General features: G+C 40.6%; 1 protein-coding gene across 1 annotated transcript; it reads left to right on the top strand.

The window, feature by feature from the left end:
• Positions 1-1,414: 1,414 nt before the first annotated feature.
• On the top strand, positions 1,415-10,559 carry lipt1 (lipoyltransferase 1). Its single transcript, XM_057821042.1, has 4 exons — positions 1,415-1,503; positions 7,058-7,611; positions 8,039-8,260; positions 8,449-10,559. Exons 2-4 carry the CDS (start codon positions 7,089-7,091, stop codon positions 8,865-8,867), a joined length of 1,164 nt encoding a protein of 387 aa, XP_057677025.1. The 5' UTR covers positions 1,415-1,503; positions 7,058-7,088; the 3' UTR covers positions 8,868-10,559.
• The last annotated feature ends 11,185 nt before the right edge of the window (positions 10,560-21,744 follow it).

Raw genomic sequence — 21,744 nt, 5'->3', positions numbered from 1 at the left:
ACTCCGACTCGTAGGGGTAATGGCTACACTGAATTTTAAAACAAAAACTGGTCACGTGCATGAGATAGTTGCATAGTTACACGAGAACAAAATGATTGGTCCACACCTCAAAAAAGTGAAGGGGTAAAGACAGGAATGGGTTGTGCAAAAAAAGTGTTGTAGTAGACCACAACAAAGGCATATAGTGTTTTTGTGGGGCTGGGCAGAGAACCAGGAAATGTACATTATGTTTGCAGTCAATATTTAAAATATGGGGATGAATACAGCAAGATCCTTGTTTTGAAATACTTGGGGACTTCTCCCGAAATAAGTTAAAGCCGTTTATAAACAGTTCTGATTTTGGCTAACTTCAGCAGCTTTGCACGTCATAAATGTAGAGGTGAGAAGACTTGCCTTCTCGGCTCTCATGAAATGAGTAGACATGGGGGAAGCATGAAGTAGACAAACACTTGCATATTAAGGAGCTGTATGATGTCGCACCATCCCTGATTTTGGATCTGTTCATTTGCAGGGGGGTTAGATTTTTTAACTCGAGTGTGCTCAAATAACAAACCACAAACATGATAAAACTTTAAATAGGCCACAAAGTCATTTTCTCCCATCTAATGCGTGGAACATATTAAGGAGCTGCATGATGTCGCACCATCCCTGATTTCGGATCTGTTCATTTGCAGGCGGGTTAGATTTTTAAACTCGAGTGTAAATAAGCAACAAAGTCATTTTCACCAATCTAATGCGTGGAGCAGTGGGAAAAATGGAATTGAGCGAAAGTCACCTTAAACAAACAAACAAGACGGGGGGAAAAAACCACATAATGAACATATATAGAATAAAGCTTTCCTCAAATAAACGGTACAAGAATAAAGTATTTTTCTGAATTTCACTTGCTACTTGTTATTGCTTTCTTTAAATATATTATTACAACTCTATCATAGAAAAGTACATGATTTTGGCAATTTTTTAAATTTTTATCCTAACAAAATATTACTGGGACTACTGACAGCCCACCGCTAGGAGCAAACATAGACTATGACAGTTCTATTAGGCTATTAGATATTACATCAATGTCCTACTTTTCTTATATCCAATAAAGAAATAAATAGCTATATTGATTGCATTATATGATTTACGTTCAATTTTAAGTTAAATAAAAAAAAAAAGTTGATGTTTTTCTCAAACTTACCCAACTTTAACTGGTTAGACCAAATAGTTTGATGTCTGTTATGCAGATAGAAAAATAAAAACACCTGGAATGAAACTGATTTCATGATTTATTACTGTTTAACACATGTAATGTCACTATCACTACATATATTCTTTAGACTTGCACACACTAAACAGCTGTTTAACACGTTCTATATTTTGTATGTAATGATTTTTAATAAGATATTAATTTGAGCTGATGGGTCGGAAAGATTTACTCAGCAGCTGCATCTGCACGGTAACTTTACAGTGACGGACCAGCTCCAGCGGTACACCAACAACTACACTTATCCTAAGCACGTAAGAACTTGTTCGTTTGTTTGAATGTCTTTGCAGAGGCAATTATTTTAATATTTTAGTGGAATACATTGGCTACAATGTGTGTTTTTGCTCTACGAGTATCGTGATGATACTAAGCTAGCAAAAGAGTGCTCAGCAAGGACGAGTTATGACGTCATTTCTGGGCCGAACTGAATAACGTAGAATAACACTTTACTAGTGATGAAAAAAACTTTGGACATAATGAAAATAGCTTTGTAATATTTAATTGAAATATTATTAATATTTAGCATAATATCAAATTAATTTTACAATTTAACACCGAGTGCTTCATTATTAGCACTAATGGCTGACAGATGTCAACAAGTGCACAGTGATATGTCTACTTGTGCACCCTAGTTGTTTTATAATCTGAGCCAGGCTGCAGCCTGGTGTTGACTTGCAAAGGGGTGGAAGATGCCTTGCATTTTTTTGTGAGGTCTGTGTGGTAAATTTTAATAGAAAGTAAACCTGGGAAACAATAATATTTTATGTATGTAAGTATTGTGTTTTGTCATTAGCAGATAGATGTGCTAATAATATGAATATATGTTTATACAATATATATATATATATATATATGGCGGAAAACACAGACAAGACTAGAAGAAGACTAGAAGTAGAGCAATTTCTGCTCGAGCCCTCCTCTCTAAAATAAAGTGCTGTATTTTAAGACAAAAGAACTGTTGTGTTTGACAGAACAATATGTCTATATGCTGCCATAGCAGATTCATGGCGCAGTAAGCCCCCAAACTATTTTTAATTTGCCCGTTTTACCCCGGAAGCCCCCGTTTACAGATGTCGCGCAACCGCTTTTGTTTCAACCATGCCATAAAACAAAGGTAATTAATTTATTATTCAAAATGTCTGTCATTTCTTGCTTAGAATTAGTGATGCACGATAATACATTTTTCAACCGATACCGATAACCGATAATTTCCTCCTCATTCCAACCGATAACCGATAATGTCAAGCCGATAATTCTATTAAAAGATTTATGTAAAATTTTAAAGTATACACAAAAGAAAATATTACTGTGCAAAAATATAGTTTATTGCTCTTTTTTTCAACATAAAATATGAACAAGTCGTCAATTCCAACATCTAAATAATGACAGATTGTCTGACATTGTGTAATGGTAAACTTTTGGCAACAATTACTTACAGAGTAAATACCTAAGTTGCACAAAAATGCCTTTAAAAGCAAGCCATTCCTAACATATATAACATTAATACACTGCAAAACACACTTCCTTAAAACTAGTCAGTTTTAAGTGTAAATCTGTTGGAAATAAGTGAAATTATCTGCCAGCGCTTCAAGTGTATTTCTCTCGGATTTCTTGGAAGAAAAATAGCTGGCTGAAAATAATCTTAACCGTTTTCTCCATGTTTAAATTATCATCTAACCACTGTGCCGTCATGATAAGCTTGCTTACTGGACATCACTTTCCAAATGTACGTGGTGAAAATGTGATTGGCATGTTTTTCATGAAGAATGGTGGTCGTATAAACTGCATAATTTTTTTATTCAGGGCTTTGGCTCTCGGGTCATTTCGGCAAAAAAAAATCGTGTCTCGTCACGGCGGCGGCTACATTCGTACCGGATAATCCGCCCGCACCGGCCGGTTCGCCGCGGTGTATTCGGGGCCTGGCTCAGCTCACACGCCGTGAGGGAACGCGCGAGAAACCGGGGTGTTCGCCGGAGGTCCTGAAGCCGGGGAACCGGGCTCTGCCCGCCCCGCCAACGGCGTGGCGGCGGCGGCCTGCCGGACCGGCCAGAGTGGCGGGCTCCGTCGGAAGACTGCTACTTGCCGACTATCGGTCTCCAGTCGTGCCGGTGTTTAGCCTTAGATGCGAGTTTACCACCCGCCTTGGGCTGCTTTCCCAAGCGACCCGACTCTGTATCATCACAAGCCCCGTAGTTTAACTTAGTGTTTACAATAGCTTTAGCATTCCCGCTAGCAGCAGCCTCGTATTTGTTCCAAAAATCTTTGTGATGCAGTTTTAAATGGATGCTGTGTTTGTGGTTTTGAATGAGGACGCTTTCTTTTGGCCTCGTGAAACTTCTGCGGTACATGTTTCGCAGATGGCGAGAGCGTGGTTTTTTTTAGTAGCAGCCGCCATAATATTCAACTCTTTCTTGTCGTGTAACTCCGCCTCCTCAACCCCTCCTCCCTCAGCGGCTTCAGAAAGGGGAGGGGTTGAGGAAGCGGCGTGCTGAATTCTTCGGTTGTGCACATTTGGAGGCTAAATCAAGTATATAATTATCGGATTGCATTATCGGTTGAATTTTTTTATTATCTGGATTATCTGTGTGATGTCATAATTGCCATTATCGGCCGATAATTATCGGCGACCGATATTATCGTGTATCTTTACTTAGAATCATTAATTGATGTCTAATATTTCGTGTTAAGAAAAAAAAAAAACGACTTAAAAAAATTATTCACTCGCAACTTTTAAACAAATGACGTCACAATGAAAAAAAATGGTGTCTGTAAAAAAGTCATGGATATCTACCTAATAACTATTGCTTAATTGTATTTTTTTGGTTACTGTCGCATTTTCTCCCATATTTTAGATGATAAATAATCGATCCAAACAAAGAAAAATTGAGGGGGGGGGGGAAACGTTTAAAAGGGTACATATATGAAAAAGAACATCTCGACCACTGCTGCAATTTCTGCACCGCGACCCTTGTTATATTATCATGTTTCACCCATAAAATCCCCAGAAAATCCAGCTGTGGCCATTCACAGCTGTGTCATGACACTTGGAGATACATGCCAGATGGAGTTTGTGGATCGAAAAAAGGTAAGTGCGCGATAATCTCTTTAAAGTCATAGCGTCTGTAATTCTGCTCTCGCGTGCTCTCACCTCCAGATAGGGTTTTGCTGTTTAATTTTTTTTTTTTTTTTTTTTTTGAATGCCCTCCTGTTAAAAATTTTTCCTCCCACAAAAAATTGAGATTTTAAGATTTCCAATGATGTATCACACTTGCATATCGGACAATTTTGAAAGTTGGCCAAATTGGGGGTCTCAGAGCGGAAATTCCAAGTTACCTGAGTGTTTTCCGCCATATACAATTTACAGCCTACTATGGAATGCTCTCCAATCATAGGGTCAGGCATGAAAATGGGTCAGGGGTTAAAAAGGTGAGAAGGGTGTGGAGGAAATATGTTCCAGTACACTGTACACCCCAACAAAATATTGAGCTATGTCGGCCCACACTGTGTTTCAGCAGGGCCGTGCAGAGACCGGTGGAGGGGCGGGTGCTCGTAGATCAAAAGGGGCACATGAACAAGTATTTGCTACACCTTAAAACAACATAACTTCAATTTTAACCAGCTTTAGATAATAATTGGCTGCGACTGTGACATACTTTAATTGGGAGGGGGCAACAGTGAATAGAAATCAAAACTGTCATCAACACTTTCTGGCTGTGACTCAGTCAGTCTGCCTCTTTTCTTCCTTCAACCTCTGCGTCAAAACTTCCTTCCTCAACTTGTTCATCTGAGAACAAACCACATCAGATGGTCACTGAGCCACCAACAGCACAGTTTTCTTAAAACTATTATTTCATTATTATCCATACTTAACAACTCTAGCACCTAATGATTAATAAAGCAATGACATAAAAATCTTGTAGAAAAATAACATTGTAATTGTGTTTATAATTGTATTTAATACCCGACTATCCTTGCAAACTTGTTCTTACCAGGTCTGCTATTCACCCAGCTGATGAGGTATCCACTGCCTTTAGCAGCCTCATCTAACTCCTTTTTTTATCCCTCAATCTCCCTTCCCTACGACGCATGTCTATGTAATGAAATATAAATATTTAAAAAAACAAAAAAACAGACTCCCCGGTGGCTTTTAGTTTTAAAGCTTTCTTAATTTCTTTCTCTCTCAATAACGATGGAGGTAGATTTGTGTTTTTATTATTCAATCAAAAAACAAAGTTACTTCTATCAAAAACAAAGTTGCTTCAATCAAAATACAGTATATACTTTTAATCCCCAAAAAGTCACTTCAATAAAAAAAAATAGTTTTTGATTGCAAAAATAAATTTGAGACAAAAAAAGCATTTGAAAACTATTTTTCTTGATTGAAACAAATTTTTCCATTGAAGTAATGTTGTTTTGCGTTTGGGCCACATTTTGGCTAGGACATTTGTGTCTTTATTATTCAATCAAATAAGTTGCTTCAAACAAAAAAATATATATAAAAAGAAAAACTTCGCACATGTGTCAATCACCGTTTACCAAAGCCTGAGAGGGTTTGAGTAGACTCACTATGAAGCATTTAATAAAGCCAAGCATTTTCTTACTACTTTATTCTTGTTTAAAAATAATTCGGTGGGGCAGTAACATGTTTAAAACTTACCATAATTCTTACATTTTGAAGTGCTTGAAAACCATTTATAAATTATACTTTGGTGAAAAAAGTGAAAAAGCATGTCTTATCTTATCATGTCGTATCTTTTTTCCAATGTAAAATCTGAATAAATGCATTGAACGTACAAAAAAATGGAGGGGGGGGGGCGCTACTTCGCGGTTTTCATTTATTGCGGCGGGCTTCTGGTCCCCATTAACCGCGAAAAACGAGGGATCCCTGTATTTCTGAAAAGCTTTAAGAAGCAGGACTCATTCCCACAACTCGTCGGGCCGGTGTTGTGCCGACACCGGCCGACAGCTCAAATCCAAGCCGAAAATAATGCGTCTCCGGCGGACGATGTGAGGCGCCCCCTCCATCCGAGAGCATGTCGCCTAATTTTACTCAACAGTGTGTTTCTTCGTTTATATTCCCGCTAAATACACAAGCTTGACGCCAATTTAACGAGAGCTATTTTTTTCATGGGAGATTTGGCTACCTCTGGCAGTGTTCAACACAAGCTGCAACGAATGGCAGTAACTTTTTTATATCGCAAAATGTGAAAACGATTGAAACCATTACTCACCAAATTCAATCTGCTGGCAAATACAGGCAAGTGTGTATGCTGCGCTCTGGTCTGCCCCGTTGTGGATAAGGCCTGCTTTTTTTCCCGCAGCTTTGCAATGCAACCAAAGGCTCTCCGAGCACTCCATGTACAGTAAGGAGTGCGCGCGTTTGGAATAATGGAACGCAGCTTGGACCGATGATTGGTTCTCGTCAGCGAAGCATCTAGAAGGATTTGCTGACTGTGTTCTTAAGTGCTCAGTTTACGTACTAAGTTAATCACATGATGATAATAATAATAATAATTAAATAAAACCTCCCGACCCCCCCCCCCCCCCCCCCCAAAAAAAAGAATTTCTCCTCGGATCTACGCAATTTACGTAGGTCGCCCTTTTTGACTTCAAAACGGCGAATTTCGCCGAAAGGTGAGAGATTTTCATGCCTGATGGAAGCAGCGCTCGTCATTTGGCACCAACATTTAATTTAAATTGATTCCCCAATGCTATAAAACAGGTCATGAATATTTACTAGGTTTAAAGCATGCCGGCTGCACAAGTCAGTCACCACTATGCTACCAACCACCTGTGTTCTCATTCCAGGCCATTCTAGAGACATGTGGAGGTGACAGACATGTTGTCACACATCAGAGAGACAACGTATCTCTTCAGAGATTCTTTAAGGATGCGCAGTTGTAAAACACTGACTCAGGTGAATCGCGCCTGCAGCACTCTGTTAACCGACAGCAGCAAGGGGGGTCTTGTCCTATATTCCCAGTCAACCGACATATATGAGAACCTTTCCCTGGAGGACTGGATTGAGGCCAACGTCGACCTGTATCAACGCAACGTTTTGTTGCTGTGGCGTAACACGCCAGCCGTGGTTATTGGGCGACACCAGAATCCATGGAAGGAGTGCAACCTGTCGCTCATGAGGCGTTCTGGGATATGTTTGGCACGCAGACAGAGTGGTGGAGGGACAGTCTTCCATGACCTAGGGAACCTGAACTTGACCTTCTTTGCTTCAAAGAAGGCGTACGACCGCCAGAGGAACCTGAAAGTCATCACTGGGGCCCTGAATTGTCTCCGGCCTGGACTAGAGGTTGAAGCTACTAAAAGATTCGACATATTCCTGAAGGGGCACTACAAAATCACAGGTAGGGTTGCAAATTTCTATGAATTTCCAAATTTGGCAACATTCCATTGCATTTCTTTTAAAATAAACAGGAAGAAACCAGGAAACTGAATTTAATGTTGGCATTTAAGTCACACACATTTGAACACAAACAGTGGCTTGGCAGTTGTAAAAGTTGATGTATGAAGTTAGGAACATAATTGTACTCACAGATATGAATTATTTTTCCTTGGGGGACGACTGGAATGAATACATGGCATTTCCATTCATTTAAATAGTTAAAGATGATTTCAGTGTATTTTTAGCAAAATTGCAGAACAAAATGAACTCTTACAAAATTGCCTCACTGTTTATCTTGAAATGACAGAAAACTGGTCATCCACTTGACCATTGTATGTCAAGGTGATCCATTGTGTCTCGCCGTTCTAACATTCTGTTGTTGACCCCAGGAAGTGCCTCTAGAATTAGCCGTAAGTCATCCTACCATCATTGCACCCTGCTGCACTCGTCCGACCACTCGGCCCTCTCCCCCGTGTTGCACTCCACCTGCCAGGGCCTCCACAGCAACGCCACGCCTAGTGTGCCCTCTCCTGTGACCAACTTGGTGGATCATGAACCCACACTGACATGGAAGGAGCTACTAGATGCACTGGCTGATCAGCACAGTGCAGGTACATTGAAATCTCAGGTCACGATCTCAGTTTGTAACAACTCCCAGCCAAACTGTTTACAAACCGAAGCATTCAAATGAACTGAAATTCTAGTAATCATTCAACTGTTTTACTTGATCTGAATGCCAGTTGGGATCAATGCAATCAATTACCTGTTCTTTTCTTTTTCTTCCATCTTATGTCCTCAGAATTTGGCGGCAGTGCTGCAATGAATCTGGTGAATCCGGCTGATGATGCTGCGTTTCCAGGTCTCGGCACCAAGTCTGCAGAGTTGCGAGCATGGGACTGGATCTTTGGAAAGACGCCCAAGTTCAGCGTTAAAACGAGACTTCAAATGACAGACGATATTTCCTCAGCAGGACGCTCGATCGAGCTGTGTTTAGAAGTGAAAAGCGGTGTGATTGAGAGCTGTAGGTTAGATGTTCCCACTGACTGGCTTCCACACAGTTTGACTAGTGAGCTGAGGGGCGTGCTAGAGGGAGAGCGATTTTGTCCACAACGTACTGCTGCAGCTTTTTCGATGCTGTTGCGATGTGAGAGCGGTGAAAAGCAGGACAGACTGCGGAGACTTTGTGATGCCATATTGGCTATAATGGGCGCACCATAAAACGATATCCCCATTGTTAAACAACATTTTGGCTTTTGGGGGGACCATTTACTGTGTCAAGGGGCACACCATCCTCAAATGAGTGAAAACCAAATACAGTGGTGCCTTGACATGCATGTATTTTTTTAATTCTGTGACCACGCTTGTAACTCAAAACACAACATGACAATTCTTTTTTGTCCTAAGGCAGGGGTGTCCAAACTTTTTGCAAAGGGGGCCAGATTTGGTGAGGTAAAAATGTGGGGGGCCGACCTTGGCTGACGTCCTTTAGGTCGAACAATATTTTTAAGCAAAATTTAGCAAGCAATTCAGTGTGTCACATTTAATTTATTATTTTTTTAATGAATAATTTCAACAATCTCGCAACTAGCCTTTGCGGCGTTCTCTTTCGACTCTCGGGCTCTTGCGAAATACTACTGCTGTGAAGTTTAACTTCAGGTTGCTTCAATTTCCCGCTGCGTATCTTCCCTGTAATTTTGTCGTACATGTCAGCGCGTCTTGTTTGGTAATTACCTCGCATTGAAATTTTTAAAAACAGCGACTGTCTCTTTGCAAATGAGGCAAGACACAGTTGTTACGTATTTTAGTGAAGAAATCTATCATCTATCCTTGAAGCGTCGGCCGTCACAGTCAACTTTTTTTTGTTGATTGTCGCCATTTTAGAAAATTGGAAGTAGAAGGTCACACGGAGTATTGTTGCTTAGCCCTTAAATACCTGCAACATGAAGCAATTATCAGAGAATCCCAAAATTTGAAAAATAAGGTCCTAATGAAACCTTTTTTTTTCAAACTTGTGAAAAGAAAAGTCAAAATGAATATGTGTAATAAGCGCTCTAATGTCTATAACCCATGCTAAATCATGTTTTTTTTCTCATGGAACCTGCAGATGCATGTGTTGACTTGCATCCATAATTTTTTTTGTTTTGTTTGTCAAAAACAAATGTCAAAATTATAAATTGGTCTGAAAATCATGAAATTTTAGGTGTATCAAATGTGATACATTTGGCAATAAAGGGTTCAAGTGCTGCTGCCTTTTAGTGGGTAAATGAGGAGCAGCATTTCGTGTGTAAGCTACTTCATATGCTGGTTGCAGTACTGCTGACCAATTTATTAAGTCTGTGTGCGGGAGATGTTATTGATTTTATGACAGAGGCTGGGGGCCGGATGAAATTTAACCACGGGCTGCATTTGGCCCCCGGGCCGGACTTTGGACATGTCTGTCCTAAGGCATAACTATCATATATTCAGTCACCTCAGTTGCTCATGCAGGATTGCTTTAATCCAACACTGGAGTGTTTCAAGCATGAACGATGTTTGTAAATTCATGCCAAGTCTGGATTTTAACTCTTTCAGTTGCGTTTCCCTGCCTTTAAAATAACCCATCACATTTTTAAATAACCTTTGATGTCATTTAAAAAGGTTTGCAAGAAAATTTGTATTTGAAAACGCCCAGAATGTTCTTTTTCAAGCTATTTTAATTAGTCCTTTCTGCTTGCCTCTACAAACAGATGCTTTCTCATTATGTAACTGACAGGTTAGAATTTGAATATTAAATATTTGATGAATGAATGCATTTAATGTCTTGGTTCTGATTGGCTGTTGGCATTTGGGTGTGTTGATGGAAAAGTGTATCCGTGCCAGCAACAGGCGGAAGGCAAGGCAATTTTATTTGTTTAGCAGAATTCAACAGAAAGTAGGCTCCGTAGGGCTCAAGCAAATCAAGCATGTATTTTGGTCAAAGGCCAGAACAATTAAATGCTCTTCCACCAGTGTATCCGCTTTCGTAAAATTTTTAATGAGTCGTGTGGCTTGAGATCTCCATACCCCCCCCCCCCCCCCCCCCCTTGTGAAATAGGTGGTGTAAAAGGTCTTGGCCCAATGAAGGTTGGGATTTGAGAACCGGTTCAGGGAACAAGACTCTACATGGGGACATTTTTCCCTTAAAAAAGTTATACAAATCAAACAATTTTTAGAACGCCTGGATGGAGGAATCAAAATGTTTTCTTGGTAACTAAAATGGCTGCTCCTCTGTTATTCGTGGATAGAATGCAATTTGGTAGGGATCCAGGGGGGCAGGCTAAGTGATATTTTAGGCATGTATACGCATTTTCGTTGTCTCAGAGCTAATTAATTATACAAGGAATAATTGCAAACTTGTTCAGTATGTAGTTACTCCAATTATTCAAAAAATGGCAGTACTGTAGTGAATATTGTCTCCAAATCTTTGTCTGTTTGGTGATCTGAATGCGGTGAATAACTCAAATAATCTAGCCTGTCTTCTACTGGCAATTTAACAATAGCTATAAAAAAATTTTTTTTTTTTGCTAAATTGGAAAAATAAACCAAAATGTTACCACGAGCCAATGGCTTAATTTGATCATAGAACATATAACATTGGAGAAAATATCTGCAAAACAGACAAATAAATTGGACAACTACAAACCACAATGGAAAACATTTGCCAGAATGCTGAACCTAGAATAATGATTCTCGCTTGTCTGCGATAAAATGCCATAACAACAATAACAAAAATGTATACATAAACTAAATATAAATAACAAGAATAACTAGCCCTGCAAGCAGGACTGACGGGCCCTCGCGTATGGCGCAACTCGGACGTCAAACAAAGTCGGAGGGCAGGCAGGTCGGGGCGGTGGCAGTCGACAACAGACAGATATCCAGGCAGATATATTGCATGTCTGAATGTTCAGAATTAGTGGGGAGAGAAAATGGCGACGGTCATGATGACTTTCTTATCGGACCCCTCTGCTTTAACAAAACAAAAGTGTTTATTAGGCACCTGAACACGGTCATTATGACTTTCCTATTGGACCCCTCTGCTTTAAGGAAACAAAAGTCTTACCGGAGTATAAGTCGCATTTGTGGGTGAAATGTACTTGATAAAATCCAACACATAGAACAGATATGTCATCTTGAAAGGCAATTTAATATAAAAATACAATAGAGAACAACATGCTGAATAAATGTACAGTGTACAGTGCATAAACAACGAAATGCGAATATACTGTCCTCACCAGGACGCTACCGCTCGGTCCTGGCTATAGACAGCGAACTCCAAAAAGACAATTCTGGATGTCCGCATAATTTGTTGAATCAATTTGGTCCTCGATAGCAAACAGGTTCACATCACCGTAAATAAATGATAATTACGTACTATTACAGCAATAATGTAACAGATTAGCATGCGTTCGCTAGCATTAGCACACCATTCAAACAACCACACAACTGGCTGTAAGTGTCCGCTCGCGGGTGGAAAACACACAACAACAGAAAAGATGATACACGCAGGCGTTGCCTCTGTAGAGATATTTTAAAGGCATAAACAATGAACGTAGGTTCGCAGCCGTCTTTCTCTCTCGCTAACTAGTCCACTCACTCACTCACTCACTCACTCACTCACTCACTCACTCACTCACTCACTCACTCACTCACTCACTCACTCACTCACTCACTCACTCACTCAGAGCTACGTGGCTGTCTGTCTTCTTCTGGTGTGCGAGCGCTTATTCACGTAAACAAGTGCGAGTGCGCTCCCAGGTGGGCGTGAAAGCGCCACAAACTAAATGCATCCATTTCAATATAAAAAAGTCAATTATACAATTGAACATACATTGCCAAAGGCAGAACGCGAACGTGGCCATAGCTATTAACAGTTATTCAGATAACTATAGCATGCTAACAAGTTTACAAAACCATCAGTCCAAAACACCAAAATAACACGGGAAATTATATCATAATGTGTTAATAATTTCACTCACCAGGGGGCACCAGGCCCAATGGTTTTGTAAACCTGTTAGCATGCTATAGTAATCTGAATAACTGTTAATAGCTATGGCCACGTTCGCGTTCTGCCTTTGGCAATGTATGTTCAATTGTATAATTGACTTTTTTATATTGAAATGGATGCATTTAGTTTGTGGCGCTTTCACGCCCAACTGGGAGCGCACTCGTTATTATTATTTTTTCATGGCAAATGAAAATGGCCATAGCTATTAAGAGTTATTCAGATAACTATAGCATGCTAACAAGTTTACAAAACCATTAGTCCAAAACACCTAAATAACATGGGAAATGTTATCATAATGTGTTAATAATTTCACACATAAGTCACTGCTGAGTATAAGTCGCACCCCAAACCAAAATATGAAGAAAAAAAAACACGACTTATAGTCGGAAAAATACAGTAGTCTTTTACTGAATTGTATTGTCAAAAATAAGACACATTTGCTCCCCTGCCCAGGAAAGGGCCGTGAATGAAATGTCACCATTTTGATAACCTAACATCTCATATGTGTCATGAACATTCATTCATTCATTCATTTTCCATGCCGCTTTTCCTCACGAGGGTCGCGGAGGTGCTGGAGCCTATCCCAGCTAACTCGGGGCAGTAGGCAGGGGACACCCTGAACTGGTTGCCAGCCAATTGCAGGGCACAAGGAGACATACAACCATTCACGCGCACACTCATACCTACGGACAATTTAGAGTGCTCAATCAGCCTACCATGCATGTTTTTGGGATGTCTGACCAATTTTGAGAAGCATTCAACTTACTGCTTCGGCGTAATGGTCTCAAACGTGCATGCAGGTTTTTGACAAAAATGCAAGATTCAATCCATAATACCCGATTTCCTGTTGGGTTTGGAATATGGGTGCAAGAGACTTTTTGGAGCAGTTTTGCACAACGTATCCACTCCCCAAATTTCATCACTCTACGTCGAAAAAAACTAATAGGACAGGCCTTTTTTAAAAATTGAAGGGGGCGCCACTGAGCCATTTTATTACATCTTTTGGCAATGTTGCTAAATTCATGAAATCTACATGAAGCCACATGTATGTGCACATTTTGGTGAGTTTTCGAGCATGTTCAGACCTTGAAATTTGCCATTTTGAGAGAAAATGCCGAGGGTCTTTTCACTTTCCTGTTTGGATACTGCAACATCAACGAAAACTCAATATTTTTCATCAGATACCTAAAGACATGTCTTAAGGCTCCCCTGATGCAGGTTTGAGATCAATTGATGTTTTTCACCAGGAGGAGGAGCCTTTTTCGTAAAAAAGGGTGTTTCCTCTTCCCACAAGGGGGCGCCAGGCCTAATGGAAAATATTTCAATGCAGTCCTGTTCAGGTTAAGACACCTTACATGCATGCCAAATATGAAAAAGATTGGACCTTGTATCAGGAAGTTATTAATCATTTACTGAAATTGGCGCGTTGCCAAAAAAACACCCGACTTTGGTACCCCGCCCAGGTCAGGCCCGTGGACGAAAACTCACCATTTTCACAACTTAGTATCTCATATGTCTCATGAACACTTACACCAATTTTGAGGAAGATCCAACGTACTGGCTCGGCGCAACGGTCTGAAACGTGCATGCTGGTTTTCGCCCAAAATGCTATGTTTTTCAACATTCAATCCAGAATATCCCATTTCCTGTTGGGTTTGGAATATGGGTGCTTTAGACTTTTTGAAGCGGTTCTGGACAACGTATCCACTCCCCAAATTTCATCGCCCTACGTTGAAATACATCAAAGCAAAGGGCATTTTGAAAATTGCAAGGGGGCGCCACTGAGCCATTTTTTTATTTTTTTTGTAAACGTTGCCAAATTGTCGAAATTTTCGCGAAGCCGGATGTATGTGCAAATTTTGGTGAGTTTTTGAGCATGTTCAGGCCTTCAAATTGGCCATTTTCATTTGCCATGAAAAAAAAATAATAACTAGGCCTGCAAGCAGGACTGAACGGGCCCTCGCAATCTAGCGCAACTCGGACGTCACGCAACTCGGACTGTGTGCAGGTCAGGGTGGTGGCAGATCCTCCTCTCTAATCATCTCATTAGAACCTAACATGCTCGAAAGTCGCCTAATTACATTCCCACACCCAAGAGATAAAAACCCCTATTGGAGAGAGTACTACAAAAAAGGAGCCACTACTGAGCTGTGCAGCCAAGCCCTTATTCAAAACCAAAATTAATCTTCTAACTTGGCCAATTCGACCAAGTGTGCCAAATATTGTGGCTCTATAAGCTGCCTGAGTCTCTGAAAAAAAATATTTCCTTTAAATGGCGAACAAAGGGTCGTCACGGCAACAGACAGAGACACGTGGACATGGGCCGTAAAAAAGTATTTTAATAGGTCTTGAAACTACAATGACCAACATGAAAAGAACTGGACATGTTTTGGAAAAACGAGTGACTTCCTATCGCCACTAGTTGGCGCTGTAGGGTTGATGCAAATGACCCCTACAAGTTCCTTCAGGGTATGACTCTCAACAAGCACGGGAAGTTTGGCGCAGATATGTTCTATATCTGCCGAGTTATGATTGTTCAAAGTTTTTGGAGAGAAAAATTGTTGACAGTCATTTTCACTTTCCTGTTTGGACCCCTCCGCTTCAACGAAACGTCAATATTTTTCATCAGGCACCTGAAGACAGGTCTTAAGGCTTCCCTTATGCAGGTTTGAGGTAGATTGGTTTTTTCCCTTTAGAGGAGGAGTGTGTCCCGTAAAAAAGGGCATTTCCTGTTTCCACTAGGAGGCGCCAGGCACAAATGGTAAATTTTCAATCCAGTCCTGCTCAGGCTGGTATACCTCACACACATGCCAGATTTAAAATAGATTTAACATTGTATGAGGGTGTTATCAGTCATTTTCCGAATTTGGTGTTTTGGCGAAAAAATGGAAGAATTTGGCGCCCCGCCCAGGTCAGGCCCGTGAATGAAAACACACCATTTTTATAACTTAAGATTTCATATGCCTCATGAACAGTCTCGCCAATTTTGAGAATGATCAAACTAATTCCCTAGGTGCCAAGGTGTAAAATGTGCACACTGTAAATCGATAAAAAGTTCACATTCAATCCAAAATACCCGATTTCCTGTAGGATTTGGAATGTGTGTGCAAGAGACTTTTTGGAGCAGTTTTGCACAAAGTTTTGACTCTCCAAATTTCATCACTCTATGTTAGAAAAACCTAAATGGAGAGGCCTTTTTGAAAATTTCAAGGGGGCGCCACTGAGCCATTTTCTTAAATTGTTTCGTAACGTTGCAAGATTATCGAACGTTATCCAAAGCCGCATGTATGTGCAAATTTTGGTGAGTTTTTATGCATATTCAAGCCTCCAAATGTAAACTCTTACTGTGAACCCATGAAAATTTCACATTCGATCCAAAATACCCGATTTCCTGTTGGATTTGGAATATGGGTGCAAGAGACTTTTTGGAGCAGTTTTGCATAAGGTATCTACTCCCCAAATTTCCTTGCTCTATGTTGAAAAAACCCAATAGGAAAGGCCTTTTTTAAAACTTCTTTCTGTCGCCACTAGTTGGCACTGTAGAGTTGATGCAAATGACCCCTACAAGAACCTTCAGGGTATGACTCTCAACAAACACGGAAAGTTTGGCGCAGATATGTTGCATATCTGCCGAGTTATGACTGTTCAAAATTTTTGGCGAGACAAATTGTTGACGGTCATTTTCACTTCCAGTTTGGACCTCTCCGCTTCAACGAAACCTCAATATTTTTCATCAGGGACCTGAACACATGTCTTGAGGCTCCCCTGAAACAGGTTTGAGGTCAATAGATTTTTTTCCCTTGGAGGAGGAGCCTGTCTCGTAAAGAAGGCCATTTCCTGTTCCCACTAGGGGGCGCCAGGCCTAATGGGTAATATTTCAATGCAGTCGTGTTCAGGCTGGGATATCTCATATACATGCTAGAAATGAAAAAGATTGAACGTTGTATCACGGAGTTTTTAATCATTTTCTGAATTTGGTATTTTGCCCAAAAATGGCCGACTTTGGGACCACGCCCAGGTCAGACCCTTGAGTGAAAACTCACCATTTTGAAAACTTAAGATCTCATATGTCTCCTGAATAGTCTGACCAATTTTGAAGACTATCCAACTATTTTCTTCAGCGACAAGGTCTCAAATGTAAATCGATAAAATTTCACATTTGATCCAAAATTTCCGGCTTCCTGTTGGGTTTGGAATATGGGTGCAAGAGACTTTTTGGAGCAGTTTTGCACAATGTATCGACTTGCCAAATTTCATCGTTCTACGTTGAAAAAACCTAATAGGAAAGGCCTTTTTGAAAATTTCAAGGGGGCGCCACTGAGCCATTTTGTTAAATTTTTTTGTAGATTATCAAAATTTACGCAAAGTTGCATGTATGTGCAAATTTTGGTGAGTTTTCGTGCATGTTCAGGCCTCCAAATGTAAACTCAAACTGTGAACCGATAAAAATTTCACATTTGATCCAAAATATCCGATTTCCTGTTGGATTTGGAATATGGGTGCAAGAGGCTTTTTTGAACAGTTACGCATAAGGTATCTACTCCCCAAATTTCATTGCTCTACGTTGAAAACCTGAGAGGAGAGGCCTTTTTGAAAATTTTAAGGGTCAAGGGGGCGCCACTGAGCCATTTTTTGACATTTTTTCAAAACGACACAAGATTATCGAAATTTACGCAAAGCCGCACGTTTGTGCAAATTTTGGTGACTTTTCGTGCATGTTCAGGCCTCCAAATTGGCCATTTTCATTTGCCCTGAAAAAAGAATAATAATAATAATAATAATAATAATAATAACTAGGCCTGCAAGCAGGACTGAACGGGCCCTCGCAATCTAGCGCAACTCGGACGTCATGCAACTCGGACTGTGTGCAGGTCAGGGTGGTGGCAGATCGTCCTCTCTAATCATCTCATTAGAACCTAACATGCGCGAAAGTTGCCTCTTTACATTCACACACCTAAGAGATAAAAACCCCTATTGGACAGAGGACTACAAAAAAGGAGCGAATAAAGGGTCATCACAGCAACAGACAGAGACATGTGGACATGGGCCGTAAAATAAGAATTTTAAAAGGTCTTGAAACTACAATGACCAACCTGAAAAGAACTGGACATATATTTCAAGAAATGAGTGACTTTCTATTGCCACTAGTTGGCGCTGTAGGGTTGATGCAAATGACCCCTACAGGACCCTTCAGACTATGACTCAACAAGCACGATATGTTTGGCGCAGATATGTTGTAGAAGTTATGACTGTTCAAAACTTGTGGTGAGACGAAATGGCTTCAGTCATTTTTACTTCTCCTGTTGGACCCTTCTGCTTCAACCAAACCTCAGTATTTTTCATCAGGCACCTGAACACATGTCTTAAGGCTCCCCTGATGCAGGTTTGAGGTGAATAGATTTTTTTCCCTTGGAGGAGGAGCCTGTTTCGTAAAAAAGGCATTTCCTGTTCCCACTAGGGGGCGCTAGGCCTAATGAGTAATATTTCAATGCACTCGTGTTAAGGGTGGGATGCCGCATATACATGCCAGATATGAAAAAGATTGAACGTTGTTTCAAGGAGCTATTAGTCCTTTACTGAATTTGTCATTTTGCCGAAAAAATGGCCGACTTTGGCACCACGCCCAGGTCAGACCCATGAATGAAAACGCACCATTTTGAAAGGTTTAGATTTCATATGTCTCCTGAATTGTCTAACCAATTTTGAAGATGATCCAACTGATTCCCTCTGTGACAAGGTCTCAAATGTGCACCCTGTTAATTGATAAAAATTTCACATTCGATCCAAAATACCCGATTTCCTGTTGGGTTTGGAATATGGGTGCAAGAGACTTTTTGGAGCAGTTTTGCACAAGGTATCGACTCCCCAAATTTCATTGCTCTACGTTAAAAAAACCTAATAGGAAACGCCTTTTTGAAAAATTCAAGGGGGCGCCACTGAGCCATTTTGTTACATTTTTTTGTAACGTTGCAAGATTATCGAAATCCACACAAAGCCGCATGTATGTGCAAAATTTGGTGAGTTTTTGTGCATGTCCAGGCCTCCAAATGTAAACTGTACTAGAAATGGACAGAAATTTCACATTCGATCCAAAATACCCGATTTTCTGTTGGATTTGGAATATGGGTGCAAGAGGCTTTTTTGAGCAGTTAGGCATAAGGTATCTACTCCCCAAATTTCATTGCTCTACGTTGAAAAAACCCAATAGGGAAGGCCTTTTTTAAAACTCCTTTCTGTCGCCACTAGTTGGCACTGTAGAGTTGATAAAAATGACCCCTACAGGACCCTTCAGGGTATGACTCTCAACAAGCATGGGAAGTTTGGCGCAGATATGTTGTATATCTGCTGAGTTATGACTGTTCAAAGTATTTTGCGAGACAAATTGTTGACGATCATTTTCACTTTCATGTTTGGACCCCTCCGCTTCAACGAAACCTCAATATTTTTCATCAGGCACCTGAACACAGGTCTTAAGACTCCCCTGATGCAGGTTTGAGGTCAACAGATTTTTTTCCCTTGGAGGAGGAACCTGTCTCGTAAAAAAAGGCATTTCCTGTTCTCACTAGGGGGCGCTAGGCCTAATGGGTAATATTTCAATGCAGTCGTGTTCAGGCTGGGATACCGCATATACATGGCAGATATGAAAAAGATTGAAAGTTGTGTCAAGGAATTATTAGCCATTTACTGAATTCGGTGTTTTGCCGAAAAAATGGCCAACTTTGGCACCACGCCCAGGTCAGACCCGTGAATGAAAACACACCATTTTAGAAACTTAAGATCTCATATGTCTCCTGAACAGTCTCACCAATTTTGAAGATGATCCAACGAACTCCCTCGGCGAAAAGGTCTCAAATGTGCACCCTGTAAATCGATAAAAATTTCATATTCGATCCAAAATAACCGATTTCCTGTTGGGTTTGGAATATGGGTGCCAATGCTTTTTTGAAGCGGTTTTAGACAAGGTATAGACTCCCCAAATTTTATTGCTCTACGCTGACAAACCCTAATGTTATAGGCCAATTTTAAAATTTCAAGGGGGCGCCACTGAGCCATTTTGTTACAATTTTTTGCAACGTTGTTATATTATCGAAATTTACAATTTTCCGCACGTATGTGCAAATTTTGGTGACTTTTCGCGCATGTTCAGGCCTCCAAATTGGCCGTTTTCATTTGCCCTGAAAAAAAAAATAAATAAAAAAAAAAAAAATAATCCTTTGCAAAACAATAGGGCCTTCGCACGCCTAGTGCTCGGGCCCTAATAATAATAATAATAATAATAATCCTTTGCAAAACAATAGGGCCTTCGCACGCTTAGTGCTCGGGCCCTAATAATCCTTCGAAGAACAATAGGGCCTCGCACGCTGAGAGTGCTCGGGCCCTAATAATAATCCTTCGAAGAACAATAGGGCCTCGCACGCTGAGAGTGCTCGGGCCCTAATAATAATAATCCTTCGAAGAACAATAGGGCCTCGCACGCTGAGAGTGCTCGGGCCCTAATAATAATCCTTCGAAGAACAATAGGGCCTCGCACGCTGAGAGTGCTCGGGCCCTAATAATAATAATCCTTCGAAGAACAATAGGGCCTCGCACGCTGAGAGTGCTCGGGCCCTAATAATAATAATAATCCTTCGAAGAACAATAGGGCCTCGCACGCTGAGAGTGCTCGGGCCCTAATAATAATAATAATCCTTCGAAGAACAATAGGGCCTCGCACGCTGAGAGTGCTCGGGCCCTAATAATAATAATAATCCTTCGAAGAACAATAGGGCCTCGCACGCTGAGAGTGCTCGGGCCCTAAATATATTGCATGTCTGAATGTTCAGAATTAGTGGGGAGAGAAAATGGCGACAGTCATTATGACTTTCCTATGGGACCCCTCTGCTTTAACAAAACAAAATTGTTTATTAGGCACCTGAACACGGTCATTATGACTTTCCTTTTGGACCCCTCTGCTTTAACGAAACAAAATTGTTGATCAGGCACCTGAACACATGTCTTAAGGCTCCCCTGATTCAGGTTTGAGGTCAATTGATTTTTGTCCCTGAGAAGCAGGAGCCTTTCTCTTTAACTAAAAGTGTGTTTCCTGTTCCCACTAGGGGGCGCCAGGCGTAATGAGTAATATTTCAATAAAGTCATGTGCAGGCTGAAATACTTCACATTCATGCCAAATATGAAAAAGATTGCACCTTCAATCTGGAAGTTATTACCATATTTTTCGGACTACAAGTCGCACCTGAGTATAAGCCGCACAAGCCATAAAATGCCCAACAAAGAGAAAAAAAAACAAATATAAGTCGCACCGGAGTATAAGTCGCATTTTAGGGGGAAATTTACTTGATAAAATCCAACACATAGAACAGATATGTCATCTTGAAAGGCAATTTAATATAAAAATACAATAGAGAACAACATGCTGAATAAATGTACAGTGTACAGTGCATAAACAACGAAATGCGAATATACTGTCCTCACCAGGACGCTACCGCTCGGTCCTGGCTATATACAGCGAACTCCAAAAAGACAATGCTGGATGTCCGCATAATTTGTTGAATCAATTTGGTCCTCGATAGCAAACAGGTTCACATCAACATAAATAAATGATAATTAGGTACTATTGCAGCAATAACGTAACAGATTAGCATGCGTTCGCTAGCATTAGCACACCATTCAAACAACCACACAACTGGCTGTAAGTGTCCGCTCGCGGGTGGAAAACACACAACAACAACAGAAAAGATGATACACGCAGGCGTTGCCTCTGTAGAGATATTTTAAAAGCATAAACAATGAACGTAGGTTCGCAGCCGTCTTTCCCTCTCGCTAACTCGCCCACTCACTCACTCACTCACTCACTCACTCACTCACTCACTCACTCACTCAGAGCTACGTAGCTGTCTGTCTTCTTCTGGTGTGCGAGCGCTCTTCTTCACGTAAAAAAGTGCGAGTGCGCTCCCAGGTGGGCGTGAAAGCGCCACAAACTAAATGCATCCATTTCAATATATAAAAGTCAATTATACAATTGAACATACATTGCCAAAGGCAGAACGCGAACGTGGCCATAGCTATTAA

Source organism: Corythoichthys intestinalis, chromosome 2 (genome assembly GCF_030265065.1).
Source record: "Corythoichthys intestinalis isolate RoL2023-P3 chromosome 2, ASM3026506v1, whole genome shotgun sequence".
Classification (NCBI taxonomy): Eukaryota; Metazoa; Chordata; class Actinopteri; order Syngnathiformes; family Syngnathidae; genus Corythoichthys; species Corythoichthys intestinalis.
The sequence above is the reverse complement of the archived record's forward strand: the minus strand, read 5'-3'. Positions and strand labels throughout refer to the sequence as shown.

What these genes read in the sequence shown, in the direction of transcription:
- lipt1 (XM_057821042.1), top strand. Translation starts at nt 7,089, where the DNA reads ATGTTGTCACACATCAGAGAGACAACGTATCTCTTCAGAGATTCTTTA. An exon ending in GGGGCACTACAAAATCACAG is followed by an intron (nt 7,612 to 8,038) that starts GTAGGGTTGCAA and finishes TGTTGACCCCAG; the next exon opens with GAAGTGCCTCTAGAATTAGC. An exon ending in GGCTGATCAGCACAGTGCAG is followed by an intron (nt 8,261 to 8,448) that starts GTACATTGAAAT and finishes TTATGTCCTCAG; the next exon opens with AATTTGGCGGCAGTGCTGCA.